Source organism: Eurosta solidaginis, chromosome 5, assembly GCF_040869045.1.
Source record: "Eurosta solidaginis isolate ZX-2024a chromosome 5, ASM4086904v1, whole genome shotgun sequence".
Classification (NCBI taxonomy): Eukaryota; Metazoa; Arthropoda; class Insecta; order Diptera; family Tephritidae; genus Eurosta; species Eurosta solidaginis.
This window is the reverse complement of record NC_090323.1, coordinates 11507310-11530462: the sequence shown is the minus strand read 5'-3', so window position 1 is coordinate 11530462 and position 23153 is coordinate 11507310. Positions and strand designations below refer to the sequence as shown.

The following is a 23153-nucleotide window of genomic DNA, read 5'->3' as shown; positions in this document are numbered from 1 at the left end:
GCGCGAGCGCTGTTTCACGGACGTAAGGTTGCTATCCGCCTTACCCAACAGAGTTTATGTTGTTTTGATCTTAGCACATCACCGCAGTGTGCTTGTTCACAAATCAGCTGAAAGTTGCTGTAAACGTACATTAAAGTTTCGTTTAAACAAGATAATACCAAGCAAATATACTTCTTATTAACATATCGCGACATTTTTATGCAAAGAAAACAGCAGAAATTTTTTCTCATTTTACTAAGTACTTTGTTCTGGTCACCTTTGTGTAACTTAGGTTTTTTTTTCCTTTTACGGAAATGCACTGTGCATTTATGCCACTACAAAGGCAAGTAACACAAAAACCAATTGTGCGCTCTGACAAAAGCAAATACTACTTAATTCTTCGTATTGTACATAATAAAAATGGTGGTAGCAAAAATAGTGAAAGTATATATGTACATAAGCAGGTATTCATGAGTGTTCTATTTTTTTTGTGCATTTTCACACTATAAACATAGAAGCATATTCTGGTGAGTAAGATTAGCTTAGAAATAAAACAAATGCATTTAAAATCTCTTGTAAAAAAATAATACTTTCCCAAAATAACATATGAATGTTTGCATGAATAAGTACACATTTAAAACATTCAAAATTGTGCTTAAATAAATATTTTTTTGTATATACTTAGTGTAGTGCTCTCTGGTTGCTGGGATCTAGTTTGGATTTTAGCGCATTTCTATCTACTTACTTTTTGGACGTACTGTTGCATTGTTAGTTAGCGATAATACGTATGTGAATGCATATGTTATAAAAGCATTATTTAAAGAGAGAGAGACGGAGATAGAGAAGAGATGAAAAAGTGGAAGAGATGGAAATATATGAAATTTTAATTAAATTAAATATTAAGTTAGTGACATATTTATATAAATATAAACATGGTAAATATTTAGCTACGGTTGATATATGCTTAAATATACAATACGTTGAAATCTGTTCACTGGTGGCCAAGCGTTTTTATTAAAATTTTGTTTGGAACTCATATTTAAATACAGTTCAATCCATTCAAATGGAAAAAACTGAAATACAATAAAAAAAAACTATTAAACTTAAGACTTTAAAAAAACTTTTCGACAATTTCATAAAAAAGGAGCTTGAGTAGCATATTTTACGCTTTCTATTTCTTCTTATTCCTGCTCCTGCTGCATGAGTCATTCATGGGGAGTCTCTAGGTAAATTCTCTACAAGCAGTACCCCGGTTAGCCCACAGACTCAAAGACAGCCAATCTAATTGGCTGAGCTATATGGTTTTGTTTTCATTTATTCTATGTCAGAAAGTTTCTAGGTAGGTTCTTGTGTCCAGTTCGCATTTGCTGTCCAAGGAAGGTGATAGCGAGCCTAAGCTTACATGTAGAAAAGGAGTAGTCTAACTGGCCCATACGACTGCTTTTCGTTTTAAATAGTGTAGCTAATTTGTTCAAAAAGTGTCTGCACTCATAACCTATCCCAGAGTAACTGGTAGTTCGATTAAGAAACAGTTAAGCATTTCCTATGCAATTGTACTTCGCTTTGGGACAAGAGGAAGAAGCACTGCTACAACAACAACAACTGAAAGAAATCTTTGATGATCTTTTTGATTTAGTTAGTTTGAATCCTTGAGAAGTTCCTGAGATTTGCTGAATCGACCAGTTGATTTAAGTATGGGAGAGATCTACGTGGTATCACAACGGGACATTTATGGCCCTAAGTGCACTGGTGCTCGCACCAACGGGCACTCTAACCTAACTTAAACTGACTGGTATTTCCCCATCATTCAGAGACTCCTTTTATGGCGATTGTCTCGGTCTGGTAAATGCTGCAATGATCGATAAAGGGTAAGATGACCATGCTGCCATTCAGTTTGAGCCGTTCGTGAAAATAGCAGCGGAGTTGGAGTTTAATATCAAAAATTTGGAAGGCACAAATGGAAACTTTCCAATCTTGCGCTTGGAAACTCATCTTTTTACTTTACGTATCTCGTTCAGTGCTTCATCTATGCCGAAAAATAACAAGAAAGCATGGAAGTTAATACGCAATGTCCCATATTTTATCTATGATATACTTATGACCAAAGAGGAATACTTCCTTCACCTCTAGTGTGCGCTGTTTATCGCAGTTTGCTGTGTAGCTAAAACCGAGATATTTCAATTTGATGGAAAATTTATTCCCGACTTTTGTGTAGTATGCTTAATGAATGAAAGTATACATATTTATATTAATCTCGATCCGTAAACCAATTTGCGCAAAACGTAATTTTTAGTTTTCTGTAAAAACTTTTTGCAACCACTGTTCTTTTGTACTAGACCAAGCCAAAACTTTATTACTAATTTCTAGCTTAAGTTTGGAAGTGTTTGGAGCATTGTTCATAAACATATATACAGTAAAGCTGCTAGGTTGTGTATGTAAATGAATTCATTCGTTGTGGTTATAAAGAATTGAAGTCACGTTGCGCATTTCTTTGATCTATGATTAAACTAAATTATTCGCTGACTAAAATTGAATACTGAAATCATAAGACTTGTCTGTTATCTACGACTAATTAGTCATATTTACAGTTTTGGGGAAAATCATTAAGTTTAGAGGCAGTCAAATTGATTAGTTTTAACTATGGCATACATTTTTAAATTCAAATATATTTTTAGTAAAATCTACGAATTGCATAAGAAATAAAAAATTGCAATCCTTTTCTATACCTTAAAGGTCTAGTTCAAAAGGACTTTGTAAAATTAGGCTTAGCGTATAATATTTTACTATCGGTTCTTTCACTATCAATTTAATTCTAATCAGTTTTAAATAATAAGTGAATTATGAAGTACGGTTTTAAGTTAAAGTTTCGGGAAAATGCAAGAGTAATGCAATCATAGCACAATCAAGTGAGTAATTAATTGAACAACACTGTAATCTTGAACAATGTTGATATATCTTAGTCTCCAACTATGTCCCTTAATCCCTTAAGCCACTTAATTAAAATCATATAAATAAATAATGAGTCGTAAACATTATTTCATAATTGCAGATGATGCCTGTTTACTGTTTTGAAAAAATATATACAAAAAGCATGAATGGAACCACAACGTAAGGGAAATGGGGGTTTCATAGGTAAAACACAAACACCAAAGGAATTTTAAATAGGTTTAACAAGGCAATGAATTACCTTGCCACCAAACATAAAGTGGTGAACTCGCTGTTTGAAAGAAAATAAAATAAAGTTTGAATTAAGCAAATTAACATTTCATTTTAATAAAATTGAAATAATTTTTTTGCGAAATATGTGAAATGATATGAACGGAGACTATGTCATTAATTAGTTTACTAAACATTTGGCTAAGAATGTTTCCAATTACCAACTTATTCGACTAATCTTATATTTTGATTATTTAATGAGAAAATTGGTCACGCAAATAAATAAGGATCAATAAAAAAGGGCGATTAAATGCCTGTTTGATAAATAAATTATTTGAGCAAAGCGATTACTAGGCCAATCGATTAGCTGTTTAGTCGAGAAGCAATTTTGACACTAATTAAAAATTACAAAAAAAAAAAAAAAAATGCGAATAGTCGCACTTGTCACTAGTCAGCTAGTCGATGAGTTATAATCGAATTTATTACGAAATAAATTCTGCTAATCGACTAATAGATTATTCGATATGTCGACTACCAAAAGCTCTAATTTATAGATCCTTTGCCATACGAGTATTTAAATTTAATCACCTGTTTTTGATTAAGCAGAAATCGCGTGATGGATGAGTGCAGTCATTAAGGTAATAAAGAAGCAGATTTCCCCCTCATGCAGGGTGCTTAACCAGTATTATATGGTACAGAGCACTTCTGTGCACTCACAAAAACACACACTAGGAAATCCATAAGTAATTGGGAAACAAAGCAGTTCAGACAACATTAGATTGAACACCCGAGGCCAGGACAGGCGAAAATATTTATACTCTCAGCACCGGGAGTGTCAGCCAAAGTCATTAATCTAAGCAGAGAGAACCTACGAACTCTCACCAAGTTCAATAAGAAACATGGCGTTTTTAAAAATTTGATTCAGTTCATGAGCGATTGAGGAAAGGTATTAAGCCGAAATCCTCATCAGTATGAAAATGCGTAAACATTCTAAAATGTGTATCTCTATCTTGAGTGGAGTGCTTTCTTCTGATGTAACTAGCTTTGAAGTGACTGAGGAAAACTCAGTATACCATTGAAGCCTGATAAACGATGCCTGCCGAAATCATTAGTCAGATACCCAGACCATACACAAACATTTTCATTATTTTACGTGGTAATGAACGTGTTGAAAACTAAGGCACTTTGGATTTTTAGCGAAATATTATTAATCATTTTTCGATAAAACTTCTTTGAGTTACATCAGTAACTTAATTTTTTACTTATCGCTCCTACGGCGACTTTTGTAATGACTGCTGCAGGTATAAGTGCTTGCGATGCCTTTGGAATATTAAATTTAGATTCTGAATCGCCTCTGACTGGAAATTCATTAATTAAATATTGTTTGAGATTAAAAAGTTTGCACTGTATTGCAAAGTATGATGCTAATGGGTTAAGCTTAAATTCTAATCGGCTTAAAATGCTTTACAGCGATGGCAAAAAGCTATTTTTTCAAATTTTAATTTTAAAAACAATAGAAAAGTTTAGTAGTAGTCCAACTTTTTTGCAAAAGCACTCAGCTAGAATTTTCGAATTTTAATTTCAGCACTCGCTTATTTTCCCCAATGAATTGGTTTTGAATAAAAATTTGGGAAAATATCGCAACTTAAGCGGCTTAAAAATACTCTGCAAAGAAATTGATTCACCAAGTACGAATGTGGAACGAAGTAGAAAAATCAAAAGCGAAAAAGGCGCAGCACAAAAGAGAAATTGTGATATGAGAGTGAGTAACAGAAGGCATGAGTGCTAAGCAAAGGGCATACGAATTTAGGGTATATGCGCCCAACCACTGAAGAGTGGCAATAGCAACAAATCTAATTTCCGCTTCCGGTTTTGTGCAGGAACTGAGAAATTAAAAATAATAGCAAAAATTGATGACCATAACAATGAATGAGCTATTGTGCGGGGTAATCTACTCCACGGCAGCTTAGCGTCGCGCGTTTCAATGTTATACATATATTACATAAACTTGCCAATAGGAAGGATAGAGACAGAGATTCAACGTATGCTTGAGCGCACACAAATTGGTTGGTTGGGGGTTAATGCTGCCGGTCTACGTGTTTGGTTCTATAGTTGGCTGAGGCACGTCAGCTGCATGATAAAAATCCAAACAATTCCCTAATTGCCGATGTCGGCACACCAAAATGTGGATAAAGCCTTGAATATAAAAGCAGTAACAACCTTCGTGGAGTTTGGTTGCTGCGCGCTGTAGCGTGAAGAAAAATTAACGACTTGCTCCCAGTTTTATTTCATGCTTGATTTTTGAGTATTTGTTTTAATACAGGGTGATGAAACATAATTTAAATTGCTTACCGTGGCGCCATAAAGAGTTAATAATACTTTAGAAAGAATTTGAAAATTTAAAGCTTCAAGGTCAATCTAGAACCTTACCTTTTTTTCATTTGATTTAAAACTCATTTTATTTTTCATTTTTTCTTTCAGCAACGCTGAAATAATTAAACATAAAAAAATTGTGAAATGTTCCTAAAAAAAAAAACAAAATCTGCGCTCTACCTGAAACCTCTTTACTAAGGTATTTGCCCCTCTACAACGAATGAAGCTTAGACTCATCTAGAGTAAAAAATATGGTGTTGTTTTGATCTTAGTTTAATGAGAAGGAACGGAGGAGCATTTTCTGCCCGGAAGTCGAAGTTAGTTTCATGTTTACGCTAGGCGAAAACTTCTGAGTTTAACAAGGAGATTTTCTCCTCGCTTTAACAACGTGAGAAGTTAGAAGTTCTGCTAAAACTCCGGCTTCACTATTTGTTGCCTTTATATTTCTGGTTGTTAAAATATTGAATATACGTCTAGGATATATTGTCAGAAGGATCATTACGACTGAGTGGGATTATGTAAGCAGCAGTAAGCAACACTGAAGTTTCGCAGACAACGCGCAGTCCTCTCTAGGAGTGATAGGCCCCTTTACAGATACATATGTAAGCGTTGGAAATCCATTATTGTATGTTAAGCGCAGAAAGATGTCTGGTGAAATGTTGACACAAGGCAGTTGGATCAAGATTTGAGTTTATCAAAGCTCATTTATACAGAACACTTTCCGATGAGAATGCATGCGCTGCGCCTTAAAGGAATCATCCAGCCTTGTTGGTAGCACAATGAAGCGGGATGAGATTGTAGGTGAGATGGTGAGGAGTAGTTTCGAAGTGGATAAAAGCAAGGCCGAGAACTATGCGAGACCTCATTGGGTTATCTGCAGAACCAAATCCAGGTATACATTGTTTGAAAATGAAAAACCCATGGAACAACGCGGGTCTTCCAGGACATATATCTTTTGTCTTGCACTCGATGTTGAAATTAAGATTGTAGAAACTCCAAGCACATTTTCTCGACCTAACGCAACGTGAGATAGTTACTAGGCTGCTTGAATGGAGTTTAAATCAGAAACAATGAAATGTGGAAATTAAGGGAAATTAAGGGAAACGTCAAGCCTCCTTGACATTTTTGGAAGACTTTATTACTCCCTCTGCTTGTTTTCCGCGTACAGCATTGCAATTGCTAGATAAGATAAAAGTGTATATAATCGAATTCAAGGCGTTGTTTGGCGAGATCCTTTAAAAAGGGGCTACTAGTGAAATTTATAAATTCTCCAACTTGATTCTCAACCTCACCTAGCCGTAGCTTATCATGTTTATTTAGCGATGCTTTTTTGACTTCAAGTTCTTCACAGAAGAAGGGGGTTGAATGACCTATAAGGTTGAATGTGGTTATATCCAATTCTTCATGCAATGGTCTGGCTAGTAACAAATTGGTGCTATTTTCCAAACCATTTCGGATCAGTATTCTGCAAAGAACTATCAACATCGTTAAAACTGGTGGAGGTGAAGGACGAGCACATGTTCATGTAAGAGAGAAAGTGGTTTATTAGAGTTTAATAAGAAAACACCTGGCTAGATTAATGTGCTTTATAATTGCACTCACGGAGGGTAATCGAAAAAAGGCTTGGAAAATTTCATTCACTCTCTATCGACCTAAAAAAGCAATCGCTTTCTACTTTCAAAATCAATTTGCTACACCCTGTAGTGTGTTTCTCTTTTGTTGTTGCATAGTAAGTCGTACTCTCGCTGCTTCTTAAACAGCATCTCCCTCGCCCCCCTATAGCTCTCATGTTTAAAATAAGCTGCTGATTCGCTCGTCTGATTTTATTTAAAAATGTACGTTAGGAAACATTTAGTTTGGTTTATTTAATATTTTGCTGGCAGCATTGCTTGCTACGGAAGTTCGTGGCTTACTTATTCCATAGCAGTTGACCGCGCGCAGTCGTGGGTAGCGTGGCAACAACAGCAGCTGAAGCAAATATTGACAGTAATCAACGCCGACTATGGCAACTGACTTTCAAAAACATACTGGCATCAGTTTGGAATTGTTCTTCGTTTTTTTTTTCTAATCTCTTTTGTGTTTTTTTTTTCGGTTTTTTATTTCATTCTTGATTGGTCACTATGGTTGCTGTTGCAATAGTGATTGTGCTTGTGGCAATCATAGAATAATAGACTAACTTAAATTGTAGCAGTGGATGTTGAACGTCTAGTCGATATACTGCAGTAACCACGAAATTTAAAAGTAATAGCTGCAAACGACTTTCATAATGGTGATTTTTTTGGTGAGTAAGTACAATACCGAGCTTTATTTTGGCTTCTTAAGTGTGCTTGGTTTCCACCGAACTAATGCTTTGATTTTATTTACAGCTTCATATTTATATTGGCATGTGGCAAGTTGAACATTTTATTGGCTTCTATTTTCGATTTGATAGTTGGAAATCAATGGAAAATATTTTGCAATTTGATGAAAATAAGGCACATTTCAAAATCGATTTCTGCTTATATAAACACATTAGAATAAATTCTTTATTGCAATTTTGGACAAATATTTCTAACAAAAAATTTTTCTTTGCAAAATTTTAAACAATTGTTGAGACTTTTGAAAATATAGGGATTTAATGGACTTACCACTACATTTAAAATTTTACAAAGCTATAAAAGGGTAAAGTTTTGAAAATTCAAATTGTAAATTTTGAGTCTTTTACGCTAGCTTTGCAATATATTGTGTCTTAATAGAGTAATCCGAACAAAGACCACTGTGATATTTTTGTCTTTAGTACTACCATTTCAAAGATGAAACTGTAAGGAAGTTAGTCAAAAGCTTTTTTGATGAAGAGCGTAATTCAATCTAATATATAAAATTCTTCTGTCACGGTTTTAGAGGCTTAACTCCTCCGAAACGGCTGAACCGATTGTCATGAAATTTAGTGAGCATAATGGGTAGGTCTGAGAATCGGCCGACGTTTACCTTTTTTTCGCTACGTGCCTAGGGTCTTGAGATCAAAACGTGGACCCGGGTACCCCTAGAATGTGTTTATACAATATGGATATCAAATGAAAGCTGTTGATGAGTGCTATAGTACGGGATAATTTTCATACCCCTGGGTGACTAGTGTCTTGAGATATAGGCCAAAACGTAGACCCGGTTACCCCTATAATGTGTTTATACAATATGGATATCAAATGAAAGCTGTTGATGAGTGCTATAATACAGAGTAAGTTTTACACCGCTGAGTGACTAGGGTCTCGAGATATAGGCCAAAACATGGACCTGGATACCCCTAGAATGTGTGTGTATTATGGATATCAATTTAGAGCTGTTGCTGAGAGCTCTAAAGTTCATTATGATATTCGATTTAGGCGCATTAACCTGGCAAAACTGATAAATATTCATTCGAAGCCGAAATAAAGACAATAATTAATAACTATTTACATACGTCCTATTCGATTTGCCTGAAATTTCGTATATAAATTTGCCTATATTAGTATTTACGATGCTTTTTTCCGGGAAGTATACCAGAGACGGACTGGGACTGGGATTAGGACTAGGAATGGGACTGATACTGAGACTCGGGGTTGGACTGGGACTGTGACTCGGAATGGGACTGGAACAAAATACGGGTGGTATGTATAGGACTGGCAATAAGAAATGAAGAAGAAGGAGAAAACCTTGAGAGAAGAGAAAAGAGAGAAGGGACTCAGAAAGAGATAGAATGAGACGAAGATGGAGATGAAGCGAAAAATACGGAGGAAGGAGTGAATAAAAAGAATAGGAAAAAGTGTAGAGGGGTAGGGCAGAGTTAAACGGAAAAAGCTTATTAAAATGTATGCAGATAGGCCAAATTTAGGGCAGAATAACGTCTGCCGGGTCTGCTAGTATGGTATAAGGGTGAACAAATTTTAGTGCTTTGATACGAAGGGTTTGTCTTTTAACCCTATTACAACTGTTTGGGTGCCTTTGGTCAGGAGGAAAAACACAAAACCATCTTTGGTCAGCACATAAGTCAGTTTTCAATCAAAGATAAGGGCCCACAGGGTACACTAAGGTGGAATTAACGTCAAACCCGTAATAAGAGTTTTGAAGAGAATATATCAGCTTTTTTCGCTTAACTCCAGTCTACTCAAAAACATGGGAATATCACTTTAAATTCACGTGCGGCTTATTTAATACTATTCTGATGCCAATGCTTTTTTTTAGCAAATTGCACTGACTAGTTTTGTGTTGGCAGAACAGGTGCAATACCACTGTGCTTTCAGGAGGGTTTAGTGAAAAACCATCTTCTATACTATAACAACTTTTAATCATAAACGATAGGCACTACAAAACCCGAAATCTTATATTTGAAATATGTTATGTCGAGCCTTTTTCGTTTTGGAACTGACGGAACTTTGCCGTTTTCATGTATATTTTTATTCGTATTCAAATGTTTTCTTCACTGATATAGTAAGAACCAATTATGATAAAACGGCAGCTGCTATATATGAACAAAACTTCAAGAAATCTAAGTATGTATATCTTTGGATGAATAATCCTTTCGATGCTGGTCATCCTCCATACAGGTATCTAATGTATGTATGGGACAGTTAGGAAGAGTTGCGTGGCTTGTAGCCTAACACAACTATGGGTATCTCTTCCTTGGTAGGGAGATTTAACATCCGATTGAGAGAGGTATGTTACTACCTATCGGTTACAAGGTCCGTATTGACATCTTACTTTGCAGCTCCCGGTTAGTCATGTAATTATTTGAAAAGCTCACTCATTCTCTATGCAAATATTATCGGGAGCCTGGTACAGATGAAAGCCTCACTTTATACTAATTTAGGCCTGTTCTAAATTCCTACTCGTTTTGAAAAGTAAAACGAGGTTGATTCCGAGTGGATTTCTTTTTGGTCTCCTCAACTCCGATTGAAATAAATCGGTTCGAAGTCGATTTGGAATCGTTTTCATTTCGAGTCGATAATCAAGCGAAACAGCTGTTTTGATTTGTTTTGGTTTTAGTTAAATTAAAATTGTGCAAAAATTTGAACAAGATGCCAACACCAATGATTTTCGGAAGTACAGAGGCAAGAAGACGTGCAATTTTGCATAAAAAACGCAAAAATCGATCGATCGAAATTAAGAACACGTCGGTTTCCTTTCGACCAGGATCGCTTTGTTTAGCTTGGAAAATTTTTGATAGGAATTTTCAAATTAAGATTTGTTATACTAAATAAACAAATAGTCCAGCAAAGAGTTGTTATAAATCTTCCAAATAAAATGAATAATTTAACAAAACTTATTTGTGGGAAAAATAATGTAATTATCTGTGCTTAATAGGCTAATTACTTTCGATTCCGACTGCTCAGGGGCAAAACTTTTCAAATCGACCAAGTCTGGTCGGAATCGATATTCAGAACACCAATCCATTTCGATTCCAAATAAATTGGTCGCAATCGAAATCCAGAACAGGCCCGTTTATTTCCAATACGTTTGATAATCTTCAGTGAGTACATAAGACCCCAGTGAGAGGAGTTAACCAGCCGCCTTCTGTTTCTTCTTATAGCAGTGATTCGTTATTAAATAAGTGATATCATCCACAAATCTACATCGATATCTTCTAGAGAAGGTCCAAGAAAGCTTGCAGTTTCAGCAGGGATAAACAAAGAAACATGGGTGTTAGAGACATTGATACAAAATTGAACATACAATATGTATCTCGAAGTGTATTCTGTAAGGATATATGTAAGAGTTTAACATTTTACTGTAGAACTTGTGTCAGGGTGCAGCGCGTCTCCTTGCGTGTCTGCTTTCCTCAATGAATAGTTCAGGGTAATTGACTTTAGAACGGATGGAGTTTTCTGAGCATACATCTAATGTATTAGCAGCTCTTCGGCAGAATATTTTCCTTTCGAGCATAAAATATTTTTGCTGCTCAAATGTATGCGTATATTTTAGTGGCTTTAAGACACCACACCACAGCTATGGTCATACTGGCTATGTCAGCATTTAATTTCCTGAGCCAGTTCGACACCACACTACTACTTGACCTATGATTCCGAAGTTGGCTAGACAATTACTCGTTCTTCACTGTAAAGATCAAATATCTCATTCGAAACTCAGTTGGAATTTTCATTGAATAGAGGCTATCATGTAGCGCGATTGCAGATACGATAATGCAAAGCCCAACCACGGGATTGGATTATATTTACACTTTAACGTAGAAAGCCGTTCGTGTTACAACAGATACTCCGTTATCGTTTCAGTGTGCCCTAACACCGGTAGCTGCACTAAAGCGTGTAATCCACTTTAAAGCTGTCTCTCCAAGATTTTGTTTGTAGAAATTGTTTCGTTCATCTTACTTGACCATCTTGATCATCATTCCATTTCCGAAAATGTTTCAAAATGGAAATTAAAAAAATATCAAAAATTAAATTTTTACCCTATTTGAATAGATGTTTTAGGACACTTCAATTAGCTTTTCAAGTTCTCCATTTTTTTTTTTTTTTTGGGACAAAATATCTGTCCATCTACGAGGAAAATAGATTTTTTTAAACCCGAAATTATATATCGTGTCGATATGGCTAATGCCACACAAATTGGACTTATTTGCCCATTGGTGTACAAAATTGGAATAACACTCACTATATTTGAATAAATGGTAAAGATGAGCGAATGAGTTCTAATTAACGGCTTGTAGAAAAAATCAGTGTAAAATATTTTCCCAGTACAAAATTTGTTTTCCAAGGACATCATAATTTTGTTAAAGCCTATTTTCCAAATTGGGTTACCGCGACTTGTAGTACGGTAGTGAAAGGGTAAAATATAATGTCAGCATATAATTTTTATGTTCAAGAGAAAACCTCTTCCTTGAAACAATAAATGCATTTGAAACAAGTATTGCATATCAAATTAAGATAATAGACTGCCTAAAGCAATATGTTACAATAATTCGCCATACCATAAAAAAATTCATTAATTTATATACATAAACCATGTTATATGTGGATGTTAAACTCCAATCAACACTCTTGTTACCCTCTTCCATTTATCACCCATCCCCCATATAGCGCCCTCTTTCACCCTTTTACTTACCAGCCACTTCAATTTCACAAAACGTTCCTGGTCCAACTGTGTTGTTGGCAATGCAACGATAAGTGCGTGCAATCGCATAACCAACGTCCAGTACATAAAAACTTTTATCCTTAAAACCTTGACGTTCACCATTGCCCAACCATTCGGCGCTGTCATTTTCCGCTTTAATTGACCATGAAAAATCAGACTGAAATAGGAAAAAGAATACCAAAACGTTTAAAAACGTAAGTATGTACGTATATAATAAACAAATAAGCCTATGTGAATCACGACTGCAATTTTTTAAATATAAACAATAATATAAGGTTTGTGTGTGTGTGTAAGAATGCTGCCTATAGTGTAATATTTTGGCGCCGCCGCGGTAAACGGCGCTACCACTTTTTATTCGCATTTAATGTGGTAACGAAAAAAGGAAATGAAAGGGAAATTACACTCGACCTTCAAAACTGGAAAATGTATTGAAAATTCATGGAGTTAAATTTTGTGAAACTGTGTTAATGTAGTTACGAGAAGTTTAGTGAGCAGCTTTTACCGCGGCGACTTTGTTATGCGAAACATTTATAAAATTTCCATTTAAAATGTTATTGTCAACGTTTTCAGAGCTCGATTTTATTGCTATTTTTTTGTCATCAGCCTTAATTTTTTATTTTGAGCGAGTCCTGCTATAAATAATATATGTATTGTTTGATTATGAGTAAGCCACGCAAAAAGTGTAAATATTTTTGTGCATTTACAGCAGCGTACAAAAAAACCAGAGCCAATATTTTTATCAAATTTCTTCAACATTATTATTTTGTTTATATTTTTTACTTAAAAAAAAAAATTGTCTATGAGTTTCGTAGCTGAAATTATGCAAATCAACGTTTTTAAAAAATTTCTATCTTTATAATTGGATTTCTCTTAATTTGTTCGATTATACAGTTTTTTAGCGCAATCAATTTCAGTTCAATAAAGAACATGTCAGAAGTCTCCTCGAATTCGCATTAATTTTTGACAATTTTTTTCTCGAAGAGTGTTTTAGATTTTCCTCCATACAATGTGTATATATTTTTATTTGGAAGAAAATCTGAGACATCCTTCTGAAAAAAAAAAATCTCAAAAATATATACTAGGTTTTTTGACAGACCTATTACTTGGATGATGTGGGACTTTGATTCGGTTCCAAAACTGCATACTCAAACAATTTCAGAGAAGTCCAAATAAAAAGTTCGAATTTTTATCCAATTATAACTTCGAAACGTTTTTAATAGTGATTTGCAAAGCTCCAGTAGGTTTTTATTCAAATAAGTTAAATAAAAAATTAAATAAAAATTTAATTGACGAATTTCACTGAAATTTTTTTATTTCGCTGCTGTTTTTGTTTATGATTGGATATATGTCCTTCTGATGGTTAAGGTAAAATCTTATTCATATTAATTCAAATTTCATAAGGACAAAACAAAAAAAATAACTTCTTTTATATATTCCCAGCAGTGAAATCAACTACCTCACCGCTAGTATAGATCACAATCTCCAAAGAGATTTTAGACCCAGCCTCTCTTTAAGTTACCTGAACAAGAACATTAGTTATGTATGTCCTATATACTTATGGGAGTCACCACAGGTCATTGCGCTAGTGCACTGATGCTCCGACAGCGTACACATTCAGGTGTCCTCTGCGAAAGCTTTCAGGCTGAAATGGAATAAGTGTCAATTCATTACAAGACGAGTTAGATTTCTGGGTGCACGGTTTTTCGACAGTCTGGCGGAATGTGGATCTATCGCTCCTACTTCAGTGTTCAGAGAAATCAAGTAATTCATTGAGGACTTCTGCGAAATAATCTAGTATTATGAATTTGCCGCCACCAGGCACTATCTGTGGGCATTCTAGATCGACAAAAATGGTCTCCAGCGGAAGTGTGGGAAGTTCCCGTGCACGATCTCTCAACCTAACTTACTAATATGACTGTCCAAGTTATATTTTGGCTGCATCAATCTATAACCGTGTTTTGTGTGTCATTAGGAAAGTTGGAGATCGGCGGCCAGAAAGCCAGGTGGTGTTAGTTAGTTATACCCGTTCGCCTACAGTTCTGGCATCAAGTAGCGCCCACCGACACGTTACTTCGCTATGAGTTCCAACAGCAGTTGTTCATTATTTTACTTGTTACACTCTTCATTTGCACTGCGGCAGTGCTCCTCCCCTATTTCCCTCCTGTTCGACAGAAATCCTTTATCGATATCTGATCTTCTACTATTTACTTTACTTTAGAGTTGAGAGATGAACTCTCATTTAGCGTACTCGAATACTTACAACTCTTCACCGCTTGGTAGAGGATACTATTTAGCCTTATAACGATTACAGTATCTAAAAAATACTATCACAGCTAAGTGGTTATTAAAGCCCTGAGTTAAATTGTGGCGCGATCAAGGCTTTGAAAATCTGATCTCAAGTAATATGGCGAGGAATTATTTAAGGATTGAAATCATCTGGCTATCTGGCTGAAGCGAGTTCGAAGTTTCGCTGGCCATCTGTGTCCTACTCCGCTATAGATGGGCTTCGAGTAAGCCTTGAAAATGCGGAGCGAATAGAGGATGTAGCCAATTAAAATATTTACGATACGTCGAAATTGTTTCGGTCAATTGGATCTCAGGGGGCTTAATTTAGCTAAATCTTACTTAAGGCAGCGGTATCTTATGTAAAATCACGACGGCCCTACATTGTCCAAGTACGCTTTCCCTTCCGGGATAGCAACAACTGAACCTTGGGTTTTGATGAGACTTTTAAATCTATTGTGATTGACCTTCATTGTGTTTAAACGTTTTTAGGTGTATTTAAGTACCACTTCACCTTTTTTATTGCATGTCAAAAAAGGTATTAAGAGTAACGCCACCTAGTTGGTGTGGTCTCTGCCTTGCCATTGCGATGCACTCGTAGAGAATGTGAACCGGCGTGTTATCCGCCAGCTCAAAAAAGGAACAGATTTCTGCAACTTTACTAAGGATATATCGCAGTCCACAGTGTCACGTAAAGTCCTTAGTGAGAGTTCTTAGCCATTCTTAACTGCTAGGTATGTAAGTGAATGACCCAAATCAGACCAGCAAGTAAGTATTTATTTATTGATGAAAAAATAGTCTTCACTCGACTCTGAATGGGCGGGCTGAGTCAAAAATCTACCTTAAATTAGGTAGGATTAGTCGGTCAGTTAAAACCGCAAATGAAATGAACTTGTCCATAGTACAGAATAGGACGCGAACACAGCACATGATCAACCGTTTCTTCCTGCATCCCCAACATCCTATATCTGTATCTTAAATTTTTAGCATCGAAATGCTAAGCGTTTACGAGTTTTGAAATATCTAACTGCGCAAAGTTTATTTCAGATGACCAGTTTTGAATAAAAACTTGTTTCCAAGAATATTGTCAAATGGGCGTGACACCGACCACATCTGAAGTCTATAAACTATGCTGTTGATTTAAATGAACTTAAACTCATCCAGCCAAGAAAAGTTCGAGTTATATCAAAGCTCAAGTTATTATCGTTTCAGCTTTGAAGTACCCTTGCGCAAATAAAGCTTTCATATGTGTACCTATTACCGGAAAATTCATAAAATTTTTAAATCTTTGTAGGTGTATTCCGTTCAGTTTTATCTGATAATGAAAGCTTAAGCCGAGCAATAAGAGTTAACTGTGTAAACAACTTCATCCAAATATATAAAGAAAAATGTCCCAAAAAAATAAAAGCTCGGAAAGCTTTTATATTAACAGGTTATGTATGCATACATAATTATGTATATAATATTAATGCACTTGCATACATGTATGTAAGGATGTAAACAAGTGTGTACACATGTACGCAAGTAGGTGTTTAAGTATATGCCGTTTGAAGACAAGAGTACCTATGGCTTTGTAGTAAGAAATTTACTATTCGATGTGTTGTATGAGCAGCTTAAGCAGCAACTTTTATGTACATTTTGCAATTCATATTTATTTCTTTGAAGTGAGTGTGCATAAAAATACCCACGCACATATTTACATGTATGTTTCATGTACATATATGCGTACTTGAATGAGCAGATATGACTTTCAAACATGCGCACGGGAGTAGAAATATTTTGAGTGCTTCTGTAAAATTGCAGTAGCGCGTTAGTGCGTTGATTCTTGCATTTGAAATGCTATCGTTTTATTACCGTAGCAAATAACAACAGCAATAAAACGTAGTAGCAATAGCACAATAGCAGCAATAACAACCTCTTTACGAGTGCGGGCACAGTTGAAAATACTAATGCCAATTGAAGCATACATAAAGGCGCGTTCACATCAATCTACGCGCAGTTGTACTTATATATACATATGAAGCATTCCGTATACAATGGAAAGTGGTTTGAATTTAGATTTGGATCTTTCAATACATGGAGTCTAAAAATCCAAAGAGTTAAAAAAATTACATATTTATACGATTCTACGAATATCTAGCATGTTTTTTTACTTCTGCAAAATTCAAAAATCAATTTAAAAATATATGAGATACAGAGATTGTTCATTCTTACAGACAGAATTTGGGTTTTTTATACTCAGAGTGCTTTGCACACAGAGTATATTAACTTTGATTGGGTAACGGTTGGTTGTACAGGTATAAAGAAATCGAAATAGATATATATCAAAATCATCAGTATCGAAAAAAAATTTGGTTGAGCCATGTCCGTCCGTCCGTCTGTCCATCCGTCCGTTCGTCTGTCCATCCGTCCGTTCGTCTGCCCGTTAACACTATAACTTGAGTAAATATTGAGATATCTTCACCAAATTTGGTACACGAGCTTATCTGGACCCAGAATATATTGGTATTGAAAATGAGCGAAATCGGATGATAACCAAGCCCACTTTTTATATATATAACATTTTGGAAAACACAAAAAACCCGATTATTTAGTAAATAATACACCTAGAATGTTGAAATTTGACGTGCAGACTGATATTGAGACTCTTGATAAAAACTTGGAAACATTTTTTAAAATGGGCATGGCACCGCCCACTTGTGATAAATCAATTTTACAAATATTATTAATCATAAATCGAAAATCGTTAAAACTATCGTAACAAAATTCGGCAGAAAGGTTGCCTTTACTATAAGGAATGCCTTGAAGAAAAATTAACGAAATCGGTTAAGGACCACGCCCACTTTTATATAACAGATTTTTAAAAGGGTCGCAGACGAAAATAATAAGCTATATCTTAGGGAAAAAAAGATTTGTATCAGTAGAATTTTGGCGGCCACCGTGGTGTGGTGGTAGGGTGTTCCGCCTACCACACTGTATGCCCTGGGTTTACGCGCCGGGCAAAGCAACATCAAACTTTTAGAAATAAGGTTTTTCAATTAGAAGAAAATTTTTCTAAGCGGGGTCGCCCCTCGGCAGTGTTTGGCAAGCACTCCCAGTGTATTTCTGCCATGAAAAAGCTCTCAGTGGAAACTCATCTGCCTTGCTGATGCCGTTCGTAGTCGGCATAAAACGCGTAGGTCCCGTCCGGCCAATTTGTAGGGAAAATCAAGAGGAGAACGACGCAAATTGGAAGAGAACCTCGGCCTAAAATCTCTTCTTAGGTTATCGCGCCTTACATTTATTTATTTTTTTATTGTACGATGGCAATTGCCTCTTTGAAATAGTCGCTACGAATTGATTAAATAATTTTTATATACGGACTAGAAGACGTTGTCCTGCCGTAAATTTGGTCTATCTGCATACATTTTAATAAGCTTTTTCCGTCTAACTCTGACCTCGCCACTCTACGCTTTTTCCTGATCTTTGTATTCACTCCTCGCCCCGTATTTTTGGCTTCACCTAACTCCATCTTCTTCTCATTCTATCTCTTTCTCAGTCTCCTTCTCTCATCTCTCAAGTTTTTCTCATTCTTCTTCATATTTTATTGCCATTCCCAGAGGGTGGTATGTATTTTGTTCCAGTCCCATTCCGAGTCTCAGTCCCAGTTCCACTCCGAGTCTCAGTCTCAGTCTCATTCCCAGTCTTAGTCCTAGTCCCAGTTCCACTCCGAGTCTCAGTCTCAGTCTCAGTCCCAGTCTTAGTCCTAATCCCAGTCCCAGTTCGTCTTTGGTCTACTTCCCGGAAAAAGGCATCGTAAAATCTAATATAGGCAAATTTATATATCCTCATCAAGAACTTTCATTTGATATCCATATTCTATTAACACATTCTAGGGGTACCCGGCTCCACGTTTTGGCCTATATCTCGTGATCCTGTGCTTCCATCCTGAATTTTCTTTGCTATAAACCTCACGGAGCCGGAGACCTTTCCATCTAATGCAAAGCCGTGGAAATTGGTCAGGAAGGAAAACCCGACATATTTTTATATTATGGATTTCTTTAAGTGTTTTGAAAGTTGAAAAATTAAGTTGAAAATATTTTTATTTAAAAAATTTTTTAATTGTATTAAAAATTATAAAAAAATTTAAATATTTGGTTTGTTAATCAAATTTGCAAACATTATGTTATATAATATTTATATATCAAAATCACAATTTTAAAAAAGATAATGTGATAACAAATGGAAAGGTATAAATAGATAAGTTTTGTTTACTTGAAAAGAAAATTAAAAACAAGCTATTTAGAAAAAAACGTAAATTCTTTTTTTTTTAAATTTGATTGTGGATTTTATAATATTTGAAAACCGATTTTTGAATTTTACAAAAAAAACATATTTTGAAAAAAAATCTGAAAAATTGAGTTAAGAACTGCTGAGTAGACTATCTCCCCATCTCGGCTGTCGTTTGGAAACGAAAAACTTAAAATAGTACGACCAAAATGTCCGACTGAAGGATGTCTTCGGCATGTTTCCAAAAACGGCAAAAGAACTGAATTTGAGCTCAAATAGGTCGTTTTTGAATCCACTTCTCAAGTTCCAGTAAAACTCTGCGGCAGGAGATTTTCAAACAATGAATTATGAAGTAGGTCGTTTGCTAAAAGTTGTCTGTAACAGAACTTTATCGAAACGGCAGCTGAGGCAGGGTGATATTCCACTGAGAAGTCACTTTATTTTCACGATATTATAAATGCATGTGAAAACCAAGAAAACCGAATACTGAATGCCATTTGCTTGCACTTCAGTGGGATGCCCCCTATATGTGTTCATGAATATTTGTGTACAATACATAACTCATTCTTAAACACAAAAATATATGTACATACATACATAAATAAATATACTCAAATATACGCAATAAAAACAAATGATAGTGTGAATCCCGTTCTTCATCAGCCGCACAATTTTACACGCATCAAATCACATTTTTGAGTACGTACATACTACATATCCGATTTCGCAGTATCGAACACAAATTGTTTGCAGTTCAACTGCACATCACTACATTGCTCAAACCAACAAAAGCAACATTGATCTCATGCAGCAATCAGCAGTGTTAACGAAAAATAACGCAAGCATTGCATACTTTAGGGCGTATGGACGTTTGTTGTGTCTGATGGTACAATTGAAAGTAACGAAAAACAATTTCAGTCACTTTTGCGTGCGTACACGTGTGTGCGTGTGTGAATAGCGAGTGAGCTAGGCTTGCCCTATGGTCTTTTTATTTTGCTGCAATACCTCATTGTATGTTTATACGATTACAAAATTTCATGATAAACGTATGTGTAAGTGTTTGGTTTGTTTTGTTATTGTATATCGTATGTACATATATGCTTTTGAGCTTACCTCTACAGGATTTCCGAATGCTGTGCAAATTAGTGTATCCTGGTCATCGATCTCGTGCCTTTCAATTTCGCAACGTGGCTTAACTGGATTCAGACATGCAATCGGCAAATGCCCAATGTATGAGTGTAGGAAAAAAATGCAGCCAGCAAAAAACAACAAATGTATAGTGAATAGCAACAACAACAACAGCAACCATCGTATCAAATTCACATTCATCGTAACATTAGCGTATTCGAAGTCGTCCCATATAAATCCAAATTGCAGGCATACCCATTGATGGGTTCATGAAAATAAACAAAAATAGAAAAAAATATGCGAGTTAGTAGTTTTAGATTTTTTTTTTTTTTAACATCAACACGCAATTTTGGTAATTTAACTGGAAGGTGAAATTATACAAGTTCAAAACATTTGTTTTGCTCTCAATTTCAAGACTTAAATGCAAACTATTTTGGAAATTTCTAACTTATTTTTTGTTATCGTTGTGGGTGTCAGGGAAAAGTCACAATATTTAAACGGCGATATTTACTAGGACACGCTTTTGAATTTCTCTTCTTCATAAGCTAGCTTCTCGGTAGTTGAGTTTTGAATTAGAAATCTTCGCACTGGTGTATATGCAGTCAGCCATATGAGTGTACGGCTGCACGCTTTGTAATATGTTTCTAAGTTTTACTTTTTTGTTCCTTTTAATTTTGTACACAATTGAGTACATATATATACTGTATGTTTTTAATCCCAATTATAAGGAATAATTTCAGGTGTGTTCAACAGAACTTGCTTCGTAACATTGGATTGCGCCGGAGATAGACCGGATAATCGTATAAATGCATGGAGCTAAGCGTTCGTGAATGTCATCCGAAAAATTTGAAAATGCCATCCCAGGATTGAAGACTATTTTTCCATTTATTGATATATATTGATTTACTTTATATCGTTTTAGTTGTTATAGTTAAGCAATACATTTAGGAAAAAAGGAGAAAGAGAGGAAGAAGCGTAATTAGGATTATAAGGGCTTTGTGACAAGGACTTCTTTCGACCATTTGGCAAAAAAGAGGCTGTTATTTTAGATTGTTTGCCCATAAGAGCCAAGGCAACTGATTACTTCAAAGACTTTTCGAGCAAAGTGGAATCTTTAGTCGCTTCCTTAATATGAATATATTGAATAAGACTTCATTATACAGCAGAGCAACTCTGACAGAACCCTTACCGTGGTATTTTTTATGTAAAGAGTAAAAATACATACCCTATATGATGGCTGATTACGACAAAGTTCGTTGATGAACTTCAGCCTTTTATCATTTCTTATAATCTTAGCATCTTGAAAACTAAGTACGAGGGACTGCCAGTTTATGTTAGCCAATGAAAGAGAGTACGGGATATGTAATTTTCAGAGCAACAATAGTTTCGCATATGTCTGTCAGCACTAAACGGACACTTCTTAGGTAGTTTCGCTTTGGATCGGTTCTCAATTGGTTCTTATACGGACATTTCTCTGATTATGATGGGTGCTTATCGACTCCGATACCTCGAAGTGTCTTTTAATTAACGGGTTTGTTTGGCTTGGTTTTTGACTGTAATTATTTGGAACTCGATCATAGCCCAAAAAAGAACGTTATACTTTTCAGCATAAGGAAAATTAAAGAAATTCTTACAGTTTTGATATCATTTACTAAAATTAGGTACGGATATATTATGGAATATATTAGAGCATTTACTGAGGACTAGTTCGCTGAAAAATTGTACTGCATAAAAATAAAACTTTTTTACGATAGTGAAATCTATGTTCAGCCACATTTTTTTGCCTTAGTCAGCCAGTCTGAGTCTGTGTGAGGTTGGTCAAAAATATGTAGTGTTATTTTAAACAAACATATGGTTTATCTTATTTCGGAAGTTTGATGTATCGTATATAGTGATGTTCTCTATTGATTTCTAATCAACTCTTGCAGTAACCACATTCCCAAAATATTATGTTTCCATATGACCAGCTGTGCCATTTTAATAAATTATTCAATTTTTCTTTTTACCACATAATTGTTATAGTGTGGACAATTTCAACAAATGTAGTCATAAAATCTAAAAAGGTCAAAAAGGCTGGAATCAGCAACATTTGGTAGCACTTATGGTCAATTTCAAATGAATGGTGACAATTTAGACCAAAACTTGTACGAATGCATATTGAATAAAAGGTACCGACTGAATCAGAGTATGTAAGGACATTTAGAATAATAAATATTAAATGGGCTTATCAAAGCGTGGGCAACTACAAAACTTGTAACAATTCAAAAACGTTTTATAACCCAAAAATAAAGTTCGAAAACCGAAACCAGTTAAGGCCTTAATGGTTTTTATTGATATGTACTCAAAGGTATCACTGATTATTAGGGATGTTGCAAATGTGAAATTTTACTAAAACTTATATGAAGATATTTTTTTGCCAATCAATTTTACACAGATTTTCCATATCTGTAGCGATAATATTTCATACGTCTTCTTTTTCTTAGTTTAGTGATGCCATAGTGCCTTTCCTTGACGCTTCTGTTAAACATTAAGAGGGGCATTGTACTCTTTTTTCATTTATTATGCTTGTGTGGGTAATTTTATGAATATGCTTAGGTTGTTTATATGTGTACGTTACTAAATTTCTAATGCATTTGGTATGTCCATACAGCAAAGCTCATTGTACTAGAACTACTGAATTAATGTTGTTGTAAATCATTTTCAGGTCAAAAAGTTCTTTTTTTTTTTAACATATTGTTATAGAAAGGTTAGCAACGCTTTTCTGTCATTTCTGCAGGAGTTGTAAGGAGGACGAAGAAAAGCAAATGGTACTTCACCTCGGCTGCAACTGCCCAGTACTGAGAGGAGCAAGGCAACGTTTTATA

The 23153-nt window shown here is 35.2% G+C and overlaps 1 protein-coding gene across 26 annotated transcripts in view; it reads right to left on the bottom strand.

The window, feature by feature from the left end:
- nrm (neuromusculin) overlaps positions 1-23153 on the bottom strand; it is an 819260-nt gene that overhangs the window by 43460 nt on the left and 752647 nt on the right. For 24 of the 26 annotated variants that reach the window (XR_010953392.1, XR_010953393.1, XM_067786931.1 and 21 more), the window contains 3 exons: positions 20275-20357; positions 12580-12766; positions 3167-3196 (listed from right to left, as the gene is read on the bottom strand). Coding sequence is in view for 24 of the 26 variants with exons in the window: in XM_067786931.1 (XP_067643032.1) it covers positions 3167-3196; positions 12580-12766; positions 20275-20357 (300 nt within the window). In the remaining 2 variants the exon portion in view is untranslated. The remainder of the gene's footprint in view (positions 1-3166; positions 3197-12579; positions 12767-20274; positions 20358-23153) is intronic. The other 2 variants (XM_067786946.1, XM_067786944.1) reach the window with 1 other exon arrangement.